At 40.0% G+C, this 25,365-nt stretch overlaps 2 protein-coding genes across 2 annotated transcripts in view; both read right to left on the minus strand.

Annotated features, from left to right (window-relative positions):
* Positions 1-87, minus strand: part of LOC119777376 (thrombospondin-type laminin G domain and EAR repeat-containing protein-like) — a 30,394-nt gene extending 30,307 nt beyond the window's left edge. The window contains exon 1 of the mRNA XM_038276233.1: positions 1-87. This exon is cut by the window's left edge and continues 393 nt beyond it. The gene's annotated coding sequence lies outside the window, so the exon portion shown is untranslated.
* A 1,986-nt stretch (positions 88-2,073) lies between these two features.
* On the minus strand, positions 2,074-14,104 carry ube2g2 (ubiquitin-conjugating enzyme E2G 2 (UBC7 homolog, yeast)). The gene is made up of 6 exons (XM_038276235.1): positions 13,933-14,104; positions 9,233-9,268; positions 8,417-8,462; positions 5,367-5,485; positions 2,737-2,877; positions 2,074-2,652 (listed from the first exon to the last, which is right to left on the minus strand). The coding sequence occupies exons 1-6, from the start codon at positions 13,973-13,975 to the stop codon at positions 2,540-2,542; spliced, it is 498 nt and encodes a 165-aa protein (XP_038132163.1). The 5' UTR covers positions 13,976-14,104; the 3' UTR covers positions 2,074-2,539.
* Between the last annotated feature and the right edge of the window lie 11,261 nt (positions 14,105-25,365).

Raw genomic sequence — 25,365 nt, forward strand, 5'->3', positions numbered from 1 at the left:
ACAAACATGTCAGCTCAGTGATCCAGCTGCCTGGACACACCTGAGCAGAACCAGCAGATGGAGATGATTGGATTTACAGTCAGAACCAATAAACACTGAGAGCTGCATCTTGGTTCTGTGGTACCAGACCGGTTCTGATTCTTCTGGTTTCAATGTGAAAAAATTGTTTTTAATTAAAAATTGGAGCTGGTGTGAGTTGCTAATATTAATATTCGGTGATATTTGTTTATTTTCAGCCTTTTAATGAGTCAAAAAATGGCAGCATGTTCAGACACTCAGGTTGGACTTAAAAAAAAAAACTTCAAGGCTTTTAGAGGCGATTCCCAGATTGTCTGGTTAGTTGGTTGGTTGGCTGCCATAAATGCCAAAAATACGTTTTATTTCTGAACTTCACCATTTTATACAAATGAAAGCCATTCTGCATTTTCAGGTCATTCTGGGAATTCTTATTTTCCAGTTGGAAGTCCAGCATAACAAGGTGACAATTAGCTTGACTGGATTCAAATAAAGAAAAATGTGGATTTAAGTTAAACCACTGAACAGCTTCGTCTTTCTCATGTTACATCTCAGCATCATCTGCATGTAGGATCATTACATCATTGCAGAGCCCAGCAGCCTCAGGGGTCCCAGTATGCATCCTTGTGGTACTCCAGAGGACAGGCCTTGAAGACGTTATATGACTTCACTGTAACTAAAATAAGTTATAAATCATTACTCCCAGTGATCAAAACATCTTTATCCCAGGATGATCAGCTGATTGGTTGGTTTTTCAGGTGCTATTACATAATAATTGAACTTTATTGACAACACCTTGGAGAACTTTACCTCAGCATATTAACCCATTCCTTCAGGGAGCAGTGGGCTGCCATCATGGGGCATCCGGGGGGGCAATCGGGGGTTAAGGGTCTTGCTCAGGGAGCCAGAGTGGCACTCTATGGGAGTGGGTTTTAAACATACAACCTCAGGATTCCAAGCTGTATGCCCTAACCACTAGGCCGTCACTCCCCTAGGAGCAGACATAATTAAAACACTGCTTCATAACAGCTGCCATTAGGACTACTACAGAATGGCTACAGAATACAACACTGGTGCATTATGGGTAATTATGGAGGTAAGAGTAAACTCCCACCTCCTGTGATCAAACAGGTACATTAAACACTGGAGGGTCTGAGCATGAGAGGCACCTACTGTACAGACGTTATTTTCACAATACAGATCAAAAGTTGGCCAATTGGGCCAGAGTTTTTTTTTTTCTTTGGTTAATTATTCTATTAAAAAAAAATAAATTCAAGGTTTTACTTTCTGACCTCTAACTGCAATTTGTAAAGAAGTTTAAATCCTGTTAAGCACATTCTGTACTCTGGACCCACACTGATAAACTATGTAATAAATACAGGCTTGCTGGTCAGACTCCTGCCCCCTGCTGGCTACGGGATATAATGCATGTATAAATACTGCCCTCTGGTGGCAGTTACACAGCCAGCAGCTTTAAATCTGCACCTCTTTGCAAACATGAGATCCAGAGCGTGTCTATACGTGTCTGCCAGAGGCCCCGGGGCCTTGAAACCTGCTGTCTCTGCTCGCTTGTTTACGTCACATGATTGAGGGGCTGCAGCGTGAAACCCTCAGGAACGATAAATTCAATCACTGGGATGAAGCTGCAGAAAGAGAAACAGGCTGGGTGAAAAAAAAACAGGTGAGCAGCAGCTGATCTGAACTCTGTTCAACAGAGAAATCCCCCATGTGAGCAAAAGCTCCGCCCCCTCACCTGTCAGACACTTGTACAGGTGTGTGATGTCTGAACTGGGAAACCGTTCGCAGCAGCTGTGATGTCAGATCTTTAAATCCCAGTAATCCCAGTTCAAACATGGAGGGGGATCCAGTCTAGCAGGCAGAAACATGACTGAACTCTGAGACCTTCAGTCATTTCATAAACTGATGGAAGATTATTAGATTCTGCTAATTACAAAACTGAAGAGTCCAGATTAAAACCAGAATCATAATCTTAAAAAATCCCTCTAATATTCCACCATGGAGAGAAAATTATTTATTAGATAAATAAAGTTGCGATCCTGAAACAGACACGTCGCTTTATTAAGTTCAACATGCTTTAAAACCAGTTTGACAGCAGAACCAGAGTGAAGCTGTTAGATGAATCCAGATTAATCAGGAGGCAGAGAAACGAGGATTTTAATCTGGTTTTAATGAACGACTGATGAGAAGAAAAACCCAGAGAAACTATTTCAGCCCTGATCCTGCAGTTCAACAGGCCGACCTCCAGGGGGAGATAAAGTGCAAACAGTCCGGTGAGAGACGTCGATCTGAAGACACCAAGACAGAGAGGTTAGGGGGGCAAACAGGAAGTGACATCATGACAGGGACGTTGGTCCTCCTGGTAACAACTGATCAACACCAGATGCATCAGTTCGTTGATCTGTCCGACAGCAGCTATGTGTGTGTGTGGTTTCCATGGTAATGCGTTGGTGCTCCACAGTCTGTATCCCAGCTGCACAAACAGAGCGGCGTGATGACATCATCACTACAGGCCCAGCGACTTGCGGACGATCTTCTGGGCCAGTTTGTAGAACTGCTCCCTGTCCTCTCGCCACATCTTGGAGGCGTCGACGTTGGCGCCGCTCTCGTCGTTGGGCTCTGGGAGGAAGAGGAGCAGAGAGGAAGGTTAATCCCGTCCCGTGACGTTTGGGGCGTTCCGGACACCAGAGGCGCTCCTCTAACCTGCCAGCATGCTGACAACAGACAGCAGGATCTTCTCCACGCTCTGGACCGGGCTCCACCTCTCGGCGCTGCTCTCGTAGCCCATGGGGTCGTCACCCGGAGCGTGGAGGATGGAGATGCAGACCCGACCGTCTGGGTAGACTGGATGGAGAGGAAGGAGCAGAATTTGGGTTCAGAAACACGATCAAAGACTTTTATTTTGAAAGGGACTGATTTCAGAGCTTGGTTCTGCTTTAATAATAACAATAATAACTGAACGTTATTCTGGTTTCTGTGAGGCTCAAAAAGGATCAACTACTTTATCCTTTTCTGTCCAACTGAACTCCCATCATGGGGAAAGTTTTTTATTTTAAAGTTTCATTCATTGTTTTGGCTCCAGTCTGTTCTGCTTGCTATAAACATGATGTGCGACTCCAGACTGATGCTTTCTCTGTGTGATTAACAGATTTTATTCAGTGTTTTCCTCCAAAGCCGATGTGTTTTACTTTGTAAGTGCGTCTCTCTTCCTGTCATACTCCTGAAATTGCTGCTGAATTGCTGCGTAGTCCGAATAAAATAGACCCGGGATCCATCTCAGTCGGAGCTACGCTGCCCCCTGTAGGATATCGGCGTGATCCTGCCCTCTGACTTTCAGTGAGCGCTAAACGTCACGACCTCTACGGCACGATTTTCTGTTGGATCAGATGTAAAATCAGATTTGGTGTGTTCTGGCCTTTAAACTCCTCTGAGGTCGGTTCTAAGCTGGTTTTTGCTCTATCATCATGTTTTATATCAGGTGAGGTCAGAACTCTGATCGAACCATCTGGAACATCTAACCCGGTGTTCTGTCAGAGAAGCATACCCGGTCAGACCAGCAGACCCATAGTCAATACCAATTTATCCCTTCAGTTTTGTTCAAAAAAAAAACTTTAACCTACTTTAGTCTGTAAATCTCTTTAGTCATGTACAAAAAAAATATTAAAATTACTTACTTTTTGATGTTTTTTGAAGCGTATGGCGATCTGACCTTAAAGAGGAATTTAGTTTTTTGGGCCCTTGATTTTACGTTATTCCATCATGTTCTACTCACCCATATGAGTTTTGTGTCATTTGGAGCCGTTCTGAAGATATTCCGTTAGGTTATATCCAGTAACGTCTTCCTATGGGCAACGACTTGAAGGCACAAACTAAACTGTTCATCATTTATTCTTTATGGTACGCAGCTTTCAGAACATGGAGGCCAATCACTGTCCCCCAGACATCCGCCGTTATATTTTTTTAAAACAAAGCGGAGTGTGTATGACGTTATCCGCGCGCCGTACTGGAGTAGTGCCAGGCAGCTCGGGCCACAGGCGGCGACGCTCTACCCCTTCTATTCATTCTAGCTCATCTGAATCGTTCATCTGGAGAGCGAGATCATCTGTGGTAGCAGCACTAGACATCTTCCAGGCATGTGAGGAAAACTAGCAGTAGTTCAGCCGACAGGAAGAATGAATGGTAGCTGCCGCGTGCGGATGACATCATACACACGCTGCTTTGTTTAAAAAAAAATATATAAATATAAAAAATATATGGGGGCGGATGTCTGGGGGCCAGTGATTGGCCTCCATGTTCTGAAAGCTGCGTACCATAAAGAATAAATGATGAACAGTTTAGTTTGTGCCTTCAAGTCGTTGCCCATAGGAAGACGTTACTGGATATAAGCTAACGGAATATCTTCAGAACGGCTCCAAATGACACTAAACTCATATGGGTGAGTAGAACATGATGGAATAACCTAAAATCAAGGGCCCAATGTAGAAAAACCGGCGTTTCCCTTTAAATTGCTGTTTTTCTAGATCAGTGTTTTTCAACCCTGGTCCTCAAGGCACACTGCTCTGCATGTTTTAGGTGTTTCTGAGCTTCAGCACACCTTATTCAGATGATTGCAGTTCATCAAAGCCTGATAATCTGCTATCAATTGATAACAGGTGTGTGAAAGCTGGGAAACATCTAAAACATGCAGGGCAGTGTGCCTTGAGGACCAGGGTTGAAAAACACTGTTCTAGATGACTAAAGAGAAACACGCCTGTCAAGTTAAGTTAAAAGTCTATTTTTCGTACTAAACTAAAGGGATAAACACAAATCCAACGTCTTGCTGATGCATATTGACTATAAATATCTGACTATATTGATCTAATGGGGTATTCTGGTTCTGACCCAGTAGGAGTAGAACTCATCTATTTCTGCAGAGATCCAGTTCAGACTCACATCTTTATATTGATTGGATGAATCATTCCACCCATCAGAACCAATCCCTCCCTGATTAAGCAGACCCAGAACGGTTCTGGTACCATCACTCTACTCAGTCTGCGGAAGGTTTCTGTCCCTGCCGGGTTGTTGATGTAGAACCAGTAGATCCAGTTTCTCCTGCAGGTTGAGCTCAGCGCCATGATGATGATGATGGTAGGGAAGATGATGATGGGTCAGAACTGAGTCCTCTAATCAGAACCTCTCTGCTCCATGACATCATGGCTCCTGCCCACTAATCAGGGCCCTAATGACAGCCGGCCGTGTTCTGACGGGTCCAATAACAGGGTTCAGCCCCCCCGGCCCGACCCGTCATGTCTGCCGTGTAAAGCTGCTGAGGGGGCGGAGCTTCAGTGACTTACTGTTGGGGTGAAACATGTCGCAGGTGAACCTCATCTTGGGAGGACTGAGCGGGTAATCTGAGGGGAAGCTGAGGACGGCGGGGAAGACGCCTCCTTCGAAGCAGGTGTCCTCTGGACCCCTGAGACACAAACGGACAACATCAACAGAACCAAACCAGAACCAGAGATAAAGAAAGCAGCAGGAACCAGAAGCTTTTAGGGAAATGAACCCAGAGCTACAGTCAAACCTGAAGTTTGAATATCTGATCTGAGATCTGCTTCCTGATCTGTTCTTTCTGACTCCAACATCTGACAAACTGATCTCTGATCCGATACGGGCTCATCCGTATCTGGACCCGGTCCACTGGTTCTGACTGATCTGAACATGAAGCAGGTTTCCAGGCTGTTCCCAGGTCAGCCAGAGGACTGGGCTTAATGACAGGTTTAATGACTGACGGGGACCTGGAGGGCAGACAGGCTGCTGTCACGCCATCATGATGGTGCCTTCACTGACATCATGGTTCCTGCAGCGTCTCCAGTCAGAGCAGCAGCAGTCCGTCTGACCAAGTCTGAGCATCTTAGAACCAAACGACCTGATCTAGATTTCACATAAACTAAACAGGAGATTCAGATTCTGCTAAATTAATAATATTCTGAGATTATTTTCCTATAAATCAGAGAAATATTCTGTCAGCACAGAGAGAAAAATGCACCTGTAGGTTTTCCTGAAACCATTTTAGCTCTGAAAGAAGTTTTCTAATCAAACTCTGTTTAAGCATCTATCAGCTCTGCAGCTCAGTCCTCATGAAGGACCATCAGCTTCCCCTGATTTTATTTACAGGGATCAGAGTAAAGGAGGAGGACGACAAATGCACGCCGCACTTTTCAGATTTTTCTTTCTCTGTTCTTCCAGATCTACTTGGTGATAATGCAGAAAAAACTAAACATGAAATGTAGAAAAAGAACCAAAGGTGACGGATCTACCAGCTGCTCTGCAGGTTTCTAGAGTCTCCAAAGTGATTTCAGACTCTGAGCCTCAGTGGGTCACATGACCTACAGAACAGAACCAGCTGCTGCTGTAGGAACCAGATCTGCTGGGTCCTGCTTCATCAGAATCAGAAATACTTTAATAATCCCACAGGGAAATTACTTTTGTTACACGCTCCAGTTACAATTATATATATATATATATATATATATATATATATATATATATATATACATCCAACTACACAATATAATAAAGATAAAAAATAAGAATAAAAAGAGATAAAATATATACACATATAGCTCTTCCTGCCAGTGACGTTACGCTACATGATTGGCTGAATGTTGCCACATGATGTAAAACATAGTGGTTGCCCGGACAACGATAAAATCAGTCGAGTCTGTAGCGTTGACAGATGAAGTAACCTGATCGATAACAAAACTGAAAAAAATCTGTTTCTGGTGAACAAAGTAACTGTTAGACCGTGATATAAAGAGCTGGGTAGCGCTGTGACTAGCTGTAGCTAACAGGTTAGCCCCTTTTAGCTCGCTCAGTTAGCCATATTAAGCTACACTACTTTTAACTGTATGTTTTCTACATGTAGAAAAGCTGTTTCATTTGTCTAAAATCTCTATGAAAGTCATTTTTAAGATGCTCCATTTCTTTTTCCTGTCCTCAGATAAACAGAAGAAAAATTTGCTGAGACTGTTTTGTCTCCTTGTTAAATAGCAGAGCTCAGTCTGTCTTAGAATGCAGGACTTTCCTTCCAGACTGACAATGATTGTTTTCTACTTTCTGCTACTTTAGATCGCTGATGAAATGGAAAATAATAGCAACTATAGGGAATAATATGTTGAGACTCCAAAAGAGATTTGATCCTTAAAAAAAGGGTGTTTTACAGTTTGTCTGAGTTGAGTTACCATATGATGACGTCATAAGGGGCGGGGCCCCGCGGAGAGCTGGAGATCGGCCTGTTTTCCAGTGTAGTCCTGTTTCTCTGACTGTGACTAACTGGATGTGCTCTCTTCATCCTCTGACATGGGAGCTGGCTCGGAGCTCGTCTGCCTGGCTCTGTGTTTCCTGGACGGGGCCGCCTGTGGAGCTGGTTGACAGTTGCCTTTTGTATCTATGCTTCTTTTTCTATGTCTGCTTCTGTCTCCTTGAACCCCAGTGGGCCTCAGCAGATGGCCGCTCACACTGAGCCTGGTTCTGCTGGAGGTTTCTTCCTGTTAAAAGGGAGTTTTTCCTCTCCACTGTCGCTACAAGCATGCTTAGTGTGAGGGATTGCTGAAGAGTCAATGAGTCGATGCAATCAGCTGGTTTTCCTTAGATAGAAAACTTTGAATCAATCTGACTGGATGATCTGGTGAACTGGAAAGTGACCTGAGATGTGTTGTGAATTTGGCACTATATAAATAAACTGAATTGACTTGATCTGGTACCTACACCGGTTCTGGTTTTGCTTGTTTTGTCTGTGGGGGAGCAGTGACCCCTGCTGGTCAATGGGACACATCGCAGCAGCTGATTGGTAGAACGGATCAAATCTGTTTCAGATTTGATCCGGCTCAGCTCAGGTATGTCAGGGAAAATCCACCTACATCTAACTACAGGGTTTATACAGGAATGAATAACTCTAATTTAATGCTTTTAATGCTCTTAGAAAAAATTTTAATGCCACCAACAGGTACCCGTCGACAGGCTGCAGACATGTCCTGAATTTCTCATTTCCCAGCCGTTTTTGTAGAAATTTGTTTCCCCTCCATTCTCTAACTTTTTCTCCGACACAAGCTTCTTCTCTGAACATACAGCTTTGCGATCAACCGGAAGCAGCTCCACGCAAATATATCGTGATATAATATGTCTGACGAAATAGTTTTTATAAACAGTTTTTTAATAAAGCATTTTAAATGCCACAATAAACACATTTAATTAATTTTAATGCCAATTAAGGCATTACATTTATTTAAAAAATATAAATTTAATGACTTTTAATGATTTTTAATGACCTGCGGAAACCCTGAACTAAGAGAAAATGTGTGGTTTCCATGGAGACGACAGTAAACAGGCTCCAGGCTGTACTCACATGATCAGCGCCTCCCATTCAAAGAAGTTCTCCTCATTGGCTGGACCTGCAGAACAAACAGAGAAACCGGGTCATGGTCTCATCCTGAGGTTCTGTTCTGACCAACTTTAACAGAACCGGTTCTGAAAGCCTGTTTTAGTGTCTGTTTCGATCAGCAGACGGTCAGCGGACCAGAGGAGCAGAGCCCGAACAACTACTGATCAGAACTGGACTGGTTCTGCTTCCTGTTTCAGAGACTCAGACTCGGTACCAGAATCACCACAGAAACCCTGAACTGGATTTAGACTGAGATCATGGAGCGAACAGAACCAGTCAGACGTTTGGATGTTAAACAGATCCAGTCGTTATTAAACCAAAACTAAAAAGCAAAGAATTAAAGCATCAACAGCTGGAGAGACTGATGTTGATCATTCACACATTTTTTGGAAAAGCCCAAAACTTCTAGAGTTTTGGAAAAATACTTCTATCGTCCTGCGGAATAAATGCCTCAACTGAAGTTCTGTATTTCTGGGTGATTTTTTTTGAAGTATTATTCATAAATCTGATGAATATTTGATAAAAATAATGTTAATAACAGCAAAGGAAACGGGGGAAGGTTACTGAACCATCCAAAGAGCAACGGACGAAGAATATAAAAATAGAAAACATTTTCCTAATGGAAAAACAAACAGACTGAGGATAGAAAAACTATTGGAAAAGAAATGGAAAAAAAGAGACACTGCAGAAGCAAAGTCATTAACAATGTATAAACGGTCAATTTAACGTTGTAATTGTTCTCTTTCAAAAGTTCAAAAAAAAAAAAAGGTCCAGTCTCACCTGCAACGATTCCTTCAGGTGGGTTCAGGGTCAACTCTGAAAAACAGACAACAGAAAGATTAATCTGGATCACAGAGAGGAACTGGAGATATAGGCCAACCGGACCCCCAGCCGAGCCTTCAGTCTGACACCCGCTCCTGTCGGGACTCAGGCCAGATCATCATGATGACGATAAAGTGACTATTAAAATGATTTCACCACTAAGGCTGGGGCGGCTCACCACGGCCGTCATCACGCCATTAAAAAGCTGCTGAATCAGAGGGGGTCACTCAGGATGATAAATGTTATTATTATTGAACCCTGGGGTCTTGCTCAGGGGTTTTCTGTGAGAATGTGTGGGACTAGAACTCAGAACCTCAGAGACATAAGGGCAATGCTCTAACCACTCGGCTACCTTTTTTTCCAGGTGTGCTGTGATGCTAAATGAGGCTAAAAGTGATTCAGTTTCATTATTCAGGTTTAAATCATAAAAGCTCAAACTATTGGAAAAAAATCAGGTCTGATTCTTCTCCTTTAGATTAACTCCACATTTTATTGGCTACTTTTTAGCATTTTCTAACTAAATTCATTTCAAATGTTAACTGTTGCTTTAAGAAACACTAAAAGAAATCAAGAGAAAATGCAGTCAGTAACAGTTACTTTTTAGCCCAAGCAGAGGAAAAAATATGGGAACACTGAATTCTGAGGAAGTAATGATTAATTCACGCTTTAAATTATCCATCAACTGCATCAAATATGACCTGCTGGTTATTGTGCATCTAAAAAGGAGCGATCACAGCTCTGAGAGCTGCTGCACCACATGGACTGATATGAATCATGGCTCCAATACCAGAGATGTCAACTGAAACAAAGGAGCGGATTATCAAACTATTAAAAGAAGATAAATCATCAGGCAATGTTGCACAACATGTTGCTTGTTCACAGTCATCTGGGTCTAAAATCTGGACCAAAAACAAAAGATATGGGAAGGTTGTTAAAGGCAAACTGGTAGATCAGGGAAGACATCAACGAGTCAAGACAGAAAACTTAAAGATTCACAACAAAACAAATGAAGATTGAAAGGAAACTGGAGTCAAAGTCTGTGACCGAACTGCAAGAAACTGACAAAAGGAAAACTGGGATTTATAGACAGGAAAGCTAAAGGAAAGCTTTTATTAACTCCTAAACAGAATAAACTAGGGGTGTAAATAATAATTATAGTTGACGATAACAGCTGACGATCCGATGCATCGATACGTCCACAAGATAATCAATTCATGTTTTTTTTTTCCCTCTGGTCTATTTTTATCCATTTGCTCCTGGGTGTAATTCTCCTCCCGTGCTGCGGTGGCGCTAAACCTATTTTGCCCTCCTACCTCGCTTCCGGGTTATACTCCTGCAGCAGTGTGTTGCAGTGAGCTTGATGCAGACATTTTTAAATTATGCTCAATATTGAAGCGTGGTCTGCGCTACACGCTGTGGGTCTAGATACGGCCGAGGCGGCGAGGAAGTGGGGGCGAGTTTAGTCCGACAACGGAGGGACATGAGGGCCAAAAAGAGCGGAGATCCAGGTGGGAAAAGGGTCCCAGCGTTCTCGCGCATCTCGCTCTTCTAGCGGGTCAAACTTCATGTGTTGTTTTCTGCAATTGCGATCATAAAAACAAAACAAGCCGGCCTCCTGTCTGCGGCGCTGTCTGCGGTCAGCTACAATTTGGGAGAGGAGCAGCGGAGCGTCTGTGGGGGGGGGGGGACGTCTGGAGCCGAGGTATTGCATTGCACTGATTATGTGCAGTATTTTTTGATGCAAGGCCTTTAAGAATCTATAATGCAGGGGTATTATTATCTTTCAGTGAATGAGGTTTTAATAGGAATAGAGTACAACTTTTCTACTTCTGTTATTTGCTGTAGTTTCTCAAAAAAAAAAGCATAATGATATTACAGCTTTCATTGATTTATTTCAAATTTTAAACATTTTGGAATAATTGCTGCTTTCAGTGGTTTGCTCTGTCAGCTAAAGACACATTTAGAGTTTCTATACTTTACTTAGAGATTAATCGATTAGTAAATTAGTTGACGATGATTTCAATAATCGATTGATCCTATTAATTGTTTCAGCTCTTATCATATTCAGTGATGAATCTCCAATCTGGTGATGATGAACCTGGAACCTTTATCTGCTGTCGTTCCAATGAGACTTATAAAGACGAGTGCCTGAAGGCGACCTGCTGATTTCCACTCATCGATGATACGGGCAGCATGTCAGGGGAGGGGGCCGCCATTACGGATCCAATAAATGCTCCCGTTTACGTTCAGATTTTAGACCCTTTTCTTATCCCTTCAATTGAAAGGATGTTTGGGCGATGATGAAATAAAGATGATAATGCATCTTCCCATGGAGCGAAAACTGTGAAAACATTCCTTGAAAAAAGGCGCATAAGGTAAATATCACGGCCTGCAAACAGTCCAATTAAAAATCTTTGGTGGAAATTGGTCCACGACAAAGATCCAACCTGCAAAGTGGATCTGGAAACAGCAACCAGAGAAAGTCGGAGCCAGATTGATGAAGAGTTCAGAGACTGCAAGCAAGAGGAGCCAGAGCTAGTACAACTAAATATTAGTGATGCGTTGGAGCGTTTTTTATTGCTCTGCTTGGTCAGAAAAGTAACTGTTACTGCTGAACACATGTTATTTCTTGATTTCTTTTAGTGTCTTTTAAAGCCAGACAATTTAAAATGACTTTAGTTTAGTGTCGTGTCTGCGATCTGCTTTTTTTCTACAAAATTAAACAACTGAATGAACATCATCTGAGCTGATTTCATCATTTCTGCTAGTGGTTTTATAAATAAAAAAAGAGCGGTTTGTTCTTTATAGAGATCTGGATATACTTGTACTGTGATCTAATTTCTTCCAGGAGAACAAAAACAATAAGTCAAAACTCAGAGCTCACAGGTCTGATCTAATTAATTACAAAAAGTTAGGATCTGTCAGGCATATATGTTTTTTTTTTTTTAAATAAACCCTAATTATTGGACCTCAGTGGTAGTTAGGGCTTGGAATTGAAAACCGGTTCCTGTTCAGAATCGGTTCCGTGCGTTCTAATTCCATGGCACCATTTAGCAGATCGCTTAACGATTCTCTTTACGGTTCCAGACAGAGTCTAGCGCTGGACAGCATGACTTAGGTCAGGTTTCAGTGAGCAAGTATGACGTCACCAGGCGTAAGTCTAGAAAAGCAAATAACAAAAAAAAAAAAGGTGTCCCAATGGCTACACCGGTCTAAAGTTTGGATGTAAAGTGGCAATAGGAAATACATCCAACATGCAGAAACACCTGCACACACAGCATGGCATACATTTTAACGGATGCCGTGTTTTTGATGCTTCCGTATAGAAGCTAAAGTTACGAACAGCATTGAAGGAAACTCTGGTGGTTAGTAGCTGGTTTTATATTACTGGCTAAGCTTAATGTGGTTCCTGGTAAATCAGATGCCATTTCTGGAAATAAACCAATTCCTACCTCCTTTTGGGGTTATTAGACATGCTATGAAGTTGCTCCGCAGTTCAGGGAGCGAGAGAAAGGTGGCGCTCATTTATTTAAATGAGGGGGAGATGAGTTTATTTCCTGAAATTGTACAGTAATGCTTTTTCATTAAACGGATGCCTTCTCCATTAGATTTACTGTGAGGAGATGGGTAGCCTGGCTGGATCAGAGGCTGGAAGCTCCCCTTCACTGTTTCACCGAGGCAGGCAGAAATAGAATGTCCCCGATGAAGGTAGACAAATGTCACCGTGCACTTAACAAGTTCATTGTTAACAGAATCGATAAGGGAATCAGAATCCTGAAAATCGTATCAATTCCCAACCCTAGTGATATTCCACCAGGCTGCATCGTTCTGAACACAGCTTATAGCCAACAGGTCTGTGGGGCTCAGACTGGTCAGGGATCCTGGGCAGCAGATGGAGAATCCAGCAATCTGAACAAATTCACTGAGAAGATTGAAGATGTTTCAGGGATCAACTGACAGCAGAGGAACCATTAGACCTGCAGGAATAACAGGATTAATGCCCAATTCTTCATTCTTTCTTCAAAATTCAGCTTTGTTTGAAACCACTAAGAACTTAGAGAAAAAATAAACTCCAGTTTAGCCTTAAATCAACAAAACGATTTTTTTTTTTTTTTTGCAGTATTGATTAAAAATAAATAAATCTAAATCTAAAAAACTAGAAGTATAAAACAGTTTTTATCCAAACTATAACTGGGAACAAATGAGTTTAAACAGCCTCTTTTTTAATGCTTCACTCTGAGCTCACCAGAACCAAACTGGATTCTAAAAGCCAAACAGATAAACAAACAGCTACTGTTTACTTATGAGTTAGTTTATGGAGATAATCTCCTAATCTCACAGTTTGACTCTCAGTTACATAAACAGGCTGCAGAAGGTTCTGGACGGAGCTGACCAGCCGCACAATCAAAGAATGCTTAAATATATCGTTTTTCATAAACCTAGATGCAGGAAACTGATGCCGAATCATTCAGAATAGTTCATTTTAAACGGCTTCGAAAATATTTTAATCTTTCTGTGTGAGATTTTAACTATAGATCAAATAAACTGTTAAACTGTTGATTTTTTCAGGGGAGTTTGGTTCAACAGAGGTTTCCATACGCGCCGTTTTAGCCTGTTAGGTAACGGCTTCCTCTCTAACCGGAAGTTCGGTTACTCACGTTTATATTCGGCCATCAGCCTCTTTAACGCGGTGCCGGCCATCCTGCTAACCGGACACGAAGAGGAAAGAAAAATAACTGAAGAAAAACAATCAGCTTCGAGCCGCAGCGCTAACAGCAGCCTCTGGACTCTTCTGTTCGCTGTGGAGGAAACAGCGCCCTCTGCTGGACCAGCACTTCTTCTGCTGCTGATTTATGGCAAATTAAGATTAGCCGTCAAGTTCACTGCCACCTACTGGATGCATTTAGACGGCCTTATTGCAAGTTTTATTCCAAGCACATTTATTAAAAATAAGTTTTCAAATTATTTAATAATTATTTAGTGTGTTTGTTGATTTCTAATCTTATTTATGTTCTCTGTCTCTGAAATCAAGCTGGACTTATTCTACTGTAAAGATCACATAACCCTGCAGCATGTTTGCCTGAAATGTCTCTGTGATCAGTTTTAAATGTTCTTTTCAGTAAAAGTCATGGCAGGGCGATGCTCTCCAGTTCTTTTCTAAAGTCTTAATCTACTACTGCTTCAAACAACCTCACTAAGATACTAATCTCCAGAAATTCAAAGAGAGCTGGTGAAACTGCTTGGAACGCCTGATGCTCACCAACAGATTAATATGTAGAGAAGTACAGCCAGCCTGATAGTTCCCACCGTAACCATGACAACGATGATGCCAGTTGATCACAGAGAAACGCTGTCAACACAGCTCAGGGAGATTAATCACAGCCAACCAACAACTTATGGAATTAAACTAAAGAAATCAGCCACTAATAAAAAAGTCTGTAGCTCCAGTTTTTCTAGAGTTTATTTGAAATCTAAACTTTCTGTCAACTGCTGAGCTCAGCTATGAATGTTTATCTATGTAATGTTGAACAAATTAGTAAGATGTAAAGGTGACCCCCATGTTTCTTTTAGGAACACCGTCACCATATAGGATACAGTAAACGTTTAAAATGGCTCACGACCATTAGAGCAGTAAAACAATAAAGAAAAAACCAAACAGATAGAAAAACAGGAAGCTGAATCTGGTGCACGGAGCCTGCTTGGTGTCACAAGTATTAATATTAGAACTGCATTAGCAATATTATAGTGTCTGTAAGGAAATCCTGAGTCGAGCAGATCATTATGCCATTTTTTAGGTCAACTTTGAGCATCATCATTGTCTGCACAACTTTATGAAAATGATTTCCATTTAGCAGCAACATCTGAAGATCAAATTTTATTATAGAAGTGCTGTGTGGAAATCTGGTCCTTAATTCATATTGTGGTTGGATTAATACCTGAGCAACGCACGGCTGAAGATGTCGTCTCAGATGTTAAACACAGAGGTGTCAAGTACAAATACTTAGTTACTGTACTTAAGTACACTTTTTAGGTAGCTATACTTTACTCCATTACTTATTTTTCTTCCTACTTCTGACTTCTACTCATTACATTTTTACACAAGTACCTGTACTTTCTATTTCTTACATTTTTAAAACAAACGTTACTCGTTACTCTTGGCTTCGGTTTAATGTTTCTAAATATTTATTTCCCATCATGTGCTCCATCCAATGCAGATCTGAATGGCTTAGCACCTAAATGCATCACAGACTTGCTATCAGCGTATCAACCCTCCAGACCACTCAGGTCCTCTGGCTCCAGCCTGCTCTGCAGACCTAGAACCAGAACTAAACATGGAGAAGCAGCATTTAGTTCCTATGCTCCACTTATCTGGAACAAACTTCCAGAAAACTGTAAAAGTGCTGAAAGCCTGGGTTCCTTTAAATCAAGACTAAAAACACATTTGTTTAGGATATCCTTCGACTTTTCTAGTTAAACAGTTCAAATAAAACATCATTAATTCAACTTTTTTTATTTTCTTTAGTCTAACTGTTTTTAATGTTCTTTTTTGTTTCTGCATTTTGGCTGTTACACTGTGTCAAGATCAGGGACCTTGTGGTTTGAAAAAACAACGTTGTGTTTGAAATAAATAAGTCTGGGACCTATAAAGTCAACAGGGTTGACAGATGTTGGTAAAGATGTCATTGTTGGACCTCCCTCATCTTGGCCCTATCTCTAAGAATTTTTAGAAATAGTCAAAAAACTGAGCTTTAAATTCATATAGTGGCGTTTGACTGTTTTTATTAAAGGTTACTTTATACTTTTATACTTTAAGTAGTTTTTTGGAGCACATACTTTCTCACTTTTACTTGAGAAAAGAGGTCAAGTTGATACTTTAACTTTTACCAGAGTGTTTTTAAACTGCAGCATCTATACTTCTACTGAAGTAACAAATGTGTGAACTTTTGACACCACTGGTTAAACCGAACCTCCTGTTGCACAGAGGGGCAGTTAGATCCTGAGGGCAGTTAGATATTGTGATCCTGCACACTATAAACCAGCTGATTGGATTTAACGCGCTGATTCACCACCTTTGTTAGAACAAACTGTTCCTTTGAGAACAAACGTATAATTTTACAGCCATGAACTGAGCAAAGGAATATTAACAGTTAACGTCCAACTGAGGCCTTTTCCATCAGAGTTTTAGATGTTTTCGGTACGAGTATAAATTTGAGATAAATTTAAATCATAAACTCAAACTCATGCAAAAAAAAAAACATGCTCTTTTATAGTTTACATATATTAAATGGATAGAGCCATTCTATTTTATTGGGTACGTTTCAGTGCTTTTATCTTGTTTTAGTTGATCAAAAAAATGTTGCTGCTGCCACAAATCATGCAGGTTAAATGTTTCTCATGATTGCTGCAGACTCTCCTGACAGCTTTATTTTTATACATTACAATTTTTGAGTTAAAATTTGTGCCAATTGTAATTTTGTGTTTAGATTTTACACAGTTGAGTTCCTAAATGAATGTGATGAAAACAATTAAATCTGTATTCTGTTAATAAATGAAAGAGCATTAGTAGCTACCACATTAAAGCATGGTGGTGGTGGTATTATGTGGTCAAGCTTATCAGAATAAAGGTGAGAATGGAAGGACTGATGGACCAAGGTGAACATAAGAGAGATGTCTCCAGTTAACTCAAACAGAGAGCAGGATAACATTTCTACATGTAACAAACACCAGGTTATTAGATCCGCAGCTTCTCCCAGTATGTTCTGCAGGTGGAGAAGAACTTGTTTGCTTCACTAACATGAAGATGTTAAATGACGACACCAAAACCATTAGTGGGATGGCCAGAGGCAGAAAGGAAGGTGGGAACTGACTGGTTTCCAGTTAGGACAGGAGGAATATACTGGTTCTCATTGAGATGTTTATGTAAGGTTTTAGAACAGAGTAACCAGAATTCAGGCAAGACAGAGAGTGGATAAGGTTAAAACATTTATTCAACAACAGGCTTTGGATCCGCGGCTAGGGCGTCTATAACAGGAACGTCTATAAGCGAGAAACACAGGTTAGTGACCACAATAATCTGTTGGAGAATGATTATGAACGGAAGCCTAGAAGGTTGCAGAGCTGACAGAAGATCAGGTCCAACCTAAAGAAAGGGATAATCCAGAGGGCGAAGTTAAGAGGCAGATCCAGGTTCTGTCCAGAGAAGAATCCAACAGGAGTCCAGAGACAGGTCAGGCAAACAGATCAGACAGGGACAGGCAGGCTCAAAGGTACAAATACAGAAATAGATCAGGATCAGTAAACCTGGAAAAATCTCTACACCAGTAGCTCAAGAGTAATCTGGCACTGATGGCTGTAAACAGGCAGCATAAATAGGAGCAGCAACAGGTGGATCAGATGAGCAGCGATGAGAAAACAGGGCAGAGCTACACAGGTGAATGAAACGAGCAATGAAGCGCCAAAATCATGACAGGTTACGTAATCATTTAATCAGATCTAAATATTTATTTTCTGATTTATAAGATGAATTAGACCATATTTGCCGATCAGATCTGAATCCAAAAACGTTTGAAAAAAAAACAACAACATAACTTGACCTTTAGTGACTTTGCCCCTTAAACAAAACACAAAAACTATCAGAGCCATAAAGGGAATAGATTTAATGTCTATAAACCTTTTGGTCTTTAAGGTTTGCCATTAGCAGTAAGCAGGTAAAATCCAACTAAGTTTGTTTTATTTTGAAATAAAATAAGACAGAATATTATTAATTACATTGAAGTAATGAATGGACTGTTGGAAAGGTGAGGTTGTGCTGAATCCACTAATAGTAGGTATGCAAACCTATCCTTCATAGTGAGAGAGTTACATCTCTGACTGTTTAAGGTTCCAAAATGAAGGACTATGATGTTCGTTGACCTCTGTGTACAAATACAGTTTTACTGCAAAGTAATTCCAGGTAAATGCTGATCTGTCAGGTTATTATATTTATGACTGATTTGATATCAGACACATTTTATAAAGCTTTCATGATGCATTTATATAGAAACAGATCAGAATGAAACTGGAATAAAAAAACCTGTAATATTGTAATAACTCTCTGTTAAGCTTCCTTATAGATAGTGGTTATTTTCTTCTTCTGGCAGCTGCTGCGTTTGTTTAGATGTGGTGTAAATCACAACTTGCTGATTCTGCGCGGAGGATTCAGTCATAGCTGCAGTCAGAGGGAACAGATGAAACGGGCTGTATGTTAGATGATGTTTCAGCTCCCATATGGCTTTTTAATGCAGATGTTCTTTTCACTTTTAACATGTGGAACCTGCTGCTGTGATGATGCAGGTGTTACTGGAGTTTTCTCTACATGATATTTTGTAGGAAATATTTCATCCGTATATAAAATCTCTGTTTTAGGAGCAACAGTAAAATGCTTTGTCAGCCTTCTGTGGGGTTTTGGACATGAGGATGTTTTTCTTGGCTTTTTACAAACATTCCCACAGATGAAGCAAAGATCTGGATCCAATTACTCCAAAATATTATCCATGGTTAAAGAGACCCTTAAAAGAAAATACAAAAATTTTCTAATTAGTAATTTTATGCACGTGTAATAAAATGTTGTATTAAAACATGCAGTCTATGATTTTGTTGATGGCAGTTCAGAGCTATGCTACAACTTAGTTTACTGAGGGCTAAGTTCTGTATTCCAGTCAAGCAAGGCCTGTTAGTGATTTAGACTAGACTAAGTCAGTCTCAGCTTTTCTTAATACATGATATCTACAGTGATTTAAATCCCCTTTCAGGTTATAAAGATACTTTATGTATGAAGACAATAATGCACTATCCACAGTTTAATCCAGTAGCCTAACTGTAGCTCCAGAGCAAACATGCATACTGCATCACCGTCTGCTGGTCTTTACACCGCTAACATGACCATGTAGTAATAGTTTGGCCAAAAAAACATTTAACTTGATATACGTGTTTTAATAAAGATATTCTACACTTCAGTTTCATTTTGATCTGTTTACTTCTATATAAAATGCATCATGAAAAATTTATTAAATGTCTGATGTTAAATTTATCATAAATATATTAACCTGAAAGATCAGCCCTTATTTCAGCTTACTTTGCAATAAAAATAAGGACAGTGGCATCATTATGTCAATCTTTCATTTGTTATACATTTTGGACACTTTAAACCTTTAGTGATGTAACTTTCTCAATATACATGCTATGTTTGCATACCTGCTATTATTGGATAGAGCTGCAATAGTGTAAATGAAAATATTCTACATAATTTTTTTGTACATGTCCCCTTATCTTAGGTATTTCCTACATAAATCCAAATATGCATGTGCAGATTTGCAGTTTCTACCTGCTTGCATGTCAAGTTTCAAAGCTCTCAGAGCTTGTGTTATTAATCTAAATACGTTTATGTCTTTAAGTTTATCCTGTTAGTATTTTTTTTTTTGTAATTTGTTTGGTTATTTAATTATATCTATCTATTAAACCCTTTCTTTAGTGAAATATGTTTTTTTTTTTATAAAAATCTAATTTATAGATGAAAACCCTCAAAGATGAAGAAAAACATTGTGTTTTGTTCTAGCTCTGGTAGAGGATTGCCAAAACTAAAGCTTAGTTTTTCACTGGGCTATTTAAGTCTTATAGTCAAAGAAATTTTATTCTTTGTCTGAAGAGCTTCTTATTTTAATAGTGAAACAATGGAAGGTTCCAGGATTGAAACTGTTTGGAAAGAGCCAGACTAAATCTCCGCACTAAGAAAACATCTTAACTTCTATGTATTAAATCCCTTTTGTAGTACTTTTAAAAGCCTTTTTGGATTTGCCATGTTCAGTCTGAGAAGCTTCACCAGCTTCAGACTTCAAAAGAATTCTTGGAAAGTTTCAGTTTATCACATCTTTATTTATCTATAATAATGCTTTATCCTTGCTGCTTAAAAGACAAACTTTAAATATTTCAGAAATGTTTTATTTGATGGAGAAACAGACGGTGGCGTCAGGAAATCTGCACCCTTTACTGCTCCATCATCAAAGGCTCATGACTTATAAAAAGGCAGTTATTTCTCCTTCCTTCTTAAGGAAGAACAGACACAACAGAAGAATGAAAAACAAGTTAGAGACAAAGAAGAAACTGTTAAGAAGATTCACAAACAAAGTTTTGTTGTGTTTTGCGTTAAAACCCCCTGAGGATCATTTATGGAACGAATCCACAACCAAATAACAAAAGGATGATGCAACAGGGTTTATGTTGTGTTGTCCTGAGAGGACGACTTAACGAGACGCTGGTCCTAACAGACACTAACGGGCGGCTCTCAGGTGAGTTCATTAAGGCCGACACACACTGACCAGCTGCTGTCTGTCAACAAACACACACTTCCTCTCATAAACAGCTTGTTGTTGCTCAACATGACTGCAGCTAAAAGTTTATTACTTCAAACTGATGAATGTTTCTGTCAGATTAGTTCAATGAGCTCATGTAGCCATGATGTAAACCAAGGGGGTAACTTTGTGATCAAAGTTGGTGGGAGCGCTTTAAGGGTGGGGGCGATCTAAGGGTGGGGGCTGATGGACCTACAGTTGTTCCACCCGAATGCCTTCATTAAGTTTTTCAATATAAAAAAAAAAGAGCTCAAACAGATTTACTGAATGCTTTCCTATTGTTGAGAACACAAGAGAACCATAATACACTGATATTTAGATTTATATGTAGTTAGAGAGATGCCTTTTAATGCATTTTATATATATATAGGGCCCAAAAACATTAATGTATAAAAAAATTATGAACAACAGTGGATTCTGATGCCAAAATTGATAAAGCATGGATCCTTAGAAGTACAATTTCAATTCCATCCATCCTAAAAAAAATATGGATATGCTGCATTTTAAATGTAGCATATATTTTTTTCGTAAACTTTCTGGTGAACTTGGAGATATATTAAATCAGTAAATCTGTTTCTCCTTTAAATGTGCAGCTCTCCCTACTTCTCCTTGCTCTGTTTAAAAAGATTAATCAACCTATTTACTGATATAATGATGCCAGAAACAACATTTGACGACATGGAGAAGCTCTGCAGTCTGATTCTGTCTTTACAATATAAAAACGTTCGTTTTAACCTATAACTGGAGTCATCATGGTCCCCTGAGAAGCCAAGTTATTTTTAAATAGTAAAGAAGAACACAAGCTTCTTGAATTATAATACTAACTTGTATAAACTTATAATCTGTTGCCATTTTTAGCTGAAATGCTCCGTATGTCTAACTAACTGATTTTTCAGTGGCATCTTAATTTTTTCAACCAACCTGTCTCCTTTCTTTTACTTAAGCGTATATTAAGGTAACTGCTGCTTAAATTCACTGACTGCTGCTGTGTGTTTCTCCTCCAACTATGTAGCTACTCTGTACGCAGTGAAATGTGACCATGAATCAGATGTCTCAAAGCGACAGATCGGATGATGCTACACCGAAAGGCGGGACATGGGAGCAGCGCGAGAGAGGAAAAAAAACACTGACTGAAAAGACTCTGAACCCAGATAGCTTCATCCAACCTCTGTTACCTTTGGCTAAAGTAAATGTAGTGAAAAAGGAAAAAAAAAAAGGAAATTATTGGTGGGGACATGTCCACACCAGTCCTTCAGAAAGTTACGCCTGTAATCTAAACAGTCAAATGTATGTTTGCGTGTTTACTGTCCAAAAAGAAGCCAGAGATAAATGTGGTTTAGCTGTAAACCGTTTAAACCAGTGGTCTCCAACCCTGGTCCTCAAGATCTACTGTCCTAAAGATTTTAGATGCATCCCTGCTTCAACACAGCTGAATGATTGATTTCCTTTTCAAGCCATTCATTTAATTAAGCTCTGTTGAAGCAGGGATGCATCTAAAATCTGTAGGACAGTAGATCTTGAGGACCAGGGTTGGAGACCACTGGTTTAAACCAATGTTAATCAGATTTGGAGTTCCTCAGGGATGAGTTCTCAGTCCTTTCCTGTTTGTATTCAACTCTTCCTGTTCAAAATAAGAATGAGTTTTAGGCCAAATAGTAAAATTACAGGATAAAATATTCATGATGCTCTTATATGGACTGAAAAAGAGGCTCTACCAGGATCTTTAATGGAATCCATAATAATTTTTAAAAAATTAATTCCGATTAAAAACAAACACACCACAGATCGCAGGTTTATTTAGTGATAAAATTTATTTGGTATCTGTGAGTACCTACAGTTGTAGTGTTCTCATACAGTTCATCAAACTGGTATATCTTTATAAAAATTAAAGTAATTAAATCTACATACATCTAATAAAAAAAACAACAACAACAAAAGAACAAAATGTGAGTCCACCTCTGCTTTAATAGGCGGGGACAGAAAGTGCTGCAACACCTTCTGGAAGAATGATCATGTCATTAAAAATCTGTGCTTTAAATAACAATAAACATTCAAACACACAAACGGGATGGTTGAAAACTGCAGAGGAAACACCAACACACACCCACACACACACACTAACAAACCCGTGAGTGAGCAGAACATAAAAACATCTTTGGTGTCTGATTTTAAAAAAATCAGAAAATCCGGAAAAAGTTCAAACACAAACAGCTGGAATGTGACATTTAATCAGAGTTTCTGGCGACACAGAGGGACCCTGTAATGTTTGGAGTCAGGAACTGGTCTGCAAACTCGGGCCGTTTCTCAATTCACAAGAACGCGAGTATGGACTCGTGTTCTCGCCAAGTATGTTCTTGAGAAGAACACAGGAAAGTCTGGACTCGGAGAACGGGAGCATGCAGTATAAATATGGGTTGATTGGAACAGAAGCATACTGATGACATCACCAGACACTCGGCTCCTCTGGAGCTGCGTTTCACCTGTCTACTTCATAGATGGCTATGTAGAGAGAGGGCCGCTGCAGACGGGCTAACGTTAGCCCTGGCTTCAGTTAGCCTCGGAGGTCCGCTTGTTGCTTCGGTCCTTTCAACTTTGGATTTTTGTTTTAAATTACGCGCTAAATCAGTAAATGGGCCATATAGAGATGCTTAAAAGTATAATATCAAATGATCTTAAAACGTACTTTTATTGAACAATGTCAACAGAAAACTGAACTTTTAACTTAATACTCTGAGCTCTGTGAGCGCTAACCTGGAAGCTGCTGCTGCCGCAGGGCATGCTGGGACAGCTGTCACTCTGGAGAATGGACAAGTCTGCTCTGATGCATGCTGGGTAACAGAGATGGGAAGTAACGAAGTACAAATACTTTGTTACTGTACTCAAGTAGATTTTTACTTTACTTTACTACTTATTTTTATGGCGACTTTTTACTTCTAGTCCTTACATTTTTACACAAATATCTGTACTTTCTACTTAAAAAATTGGCTCGTTACTTTAGTTTTGAATCATTTCAATGGAGTTACCGTTATTATTTTTCACGTCATCAATACCAAATTCAATCTAATTGGATGGGAATCTACGTTGCATTTGACGCACCACTACAAGATGAATCGACAGATTCGGCGGTATTCATTGGCGGCAAATCATTGCAGCTTGGTGGCGGTGGCGTTAGCATAGTAGCATGGACGACGAGATGATTGAAAATAAACACGACGGAGATCTAGTCCTATTGGCAGACATCCATTTAAAATGTAGGCAACGGCATGAAAAAAGTGGTTTCTACTTTTACTTTTATACTTTAAGTAAATTTACAAGCCTGTACTTTGTTACTTTTACTTGAGTAAAGAAGTTTAATCAGTACTTCCACTTTTACCAGAGTATTTTTAACACAAGTATCTGTACTTTTACTCAAGTACGTAAAGTGAGTACTTTTGCTATCTCTGTTGGGTAAAGAGGGAGGGGCCAGAAAAACATGTGGGGACTTTGTCCGTTCTCGGTCTGCTGTTCTTGTGAACTGGAACAGTAGTAGGACTGAGGTTGATGACTTTCACGAGGACGCACAAGTACACATACTGAGAAACGGCCTGGGAATCCAGGCTGAGGCTACAGAGTTTCCTGATTCTTCAACTCTTTCTAAGGCCACAGAAGAAGCAGAAGGAGAAGAAGGTCCCAAGGTGTGACGGAGACACTCTGATTCAGAGTGACGATGCTTTAAGGCCAAACGTGACTGAAGCTTCTAAACCTGCAGCTGAAACATGATGTGAGGATAACGAGCTAATAAGAGGAGCAGCTCCGGTTAAGCATAAAGAACAAAGTGATCGGAGCGGAGCCTGGAGTTCAGTCTGGGCTCAGAGCAGCTTTAAGGCACAGACGTAATGAAGGCCTGCTGCCTTGCTCTAAGGCAGGGCAAACCGGGTAACATCTAATGTGTTGGTAAACACACTGGAAAATGGTTCAGTGTTTAGTTTTCAAATCAAACTGGGACAAAATGTGACATTCTGAGTTAAAGTTCAGTGACACGGCAGAAGTGTTCATGGGCCTCATCTCAAGATGCAGATCGGTTTCTGCAGCTTCCATAAACGGACCAATCATACGAGAGCTTTTGGGCGTTTCCTCCAGACTCCATGTGAGAGAGAAAACATGTCAAACCCAGAACTGTTACGGTTAGTTGAGCTACAGGAAGAGTCTGTGGGAATGTGGAGGAGCTGCTCTTCACAGGGAGTCAGTCCAATGACACGACCTCGCAGGAGACAGAGGTGGGCAGGCCATCAGGTGGGCGGAGTCTAACACAGGGAGCTGCATTGACTGGTTAATCAGAGAGGGTCAGAGTACGTAAACAAGTCGCACCATGGAGGAATTTTGTTTTAAAGGTGAACATAAATGTGAGCAAACAAAACCTGATCTAAAAATAACCTAAAAATAACCTCATTTACATTACAGTAAGATAATAGGGATGTTTATTTCTAATTTAAAATGTAAATCTTTTGATTCCACCGGCAAATCATTAAATTCAAAAATTAAAGAAAAATGCAGTTATTGAAAAAGTTTTTTTTTACTTATATTTCAAGTTTTGCAGTGCATTGAACAATGGTTAAAGAAGCTCGAAATAAAAAAGTACTAAAGATCTAATAAAGGGCGAATGATGCTGATCCCCATCCTAAACTGGTCCAGCTTAATTAATACTGAGCCCAAGTTTGGTTTTAA

This window comes from Cyprinodon tularosa, unplaced genomic scaffold (assembly GCF_016077235.1).
Source record: "Cyprinodon tularosa strain WSP-4 unplaced genomic scaffold, ASM1607723v1 ctg123, whole genome shotgun sequence".
NCBI classification, from domain to species: domain Eukaryota; kingdom Metazoa; phylum Chordata; class Actinopteri; order Cyprinodontiformes; family Cyprinodontidae; genus Cyprinodon; species Cyprinodon tularosa.

Coding starts and splice junctions, on each gene's coding strand:
- ube2g2 (XM_038276235.1), bottom strand. CDS start 13,975: ATGGCCGGCACCGCGTTAAAGAGGCTGATGGCCGAATATAAAC. Junction 5,486..8,416: donor GAATGGGAGGCGCTGATCAT/GTGAGTACAGCC, acceptor TTTGTGTCTCAG/GGGTCCAGAGGACACCTGCT. Junction 2,653..2,736: donor TGTTGTCAGCATGCTGGCAG/GTTAGAGGAGCG, acceptor TCTTCCTCCCAG/AGCCCAACGACGAGAGCGGC.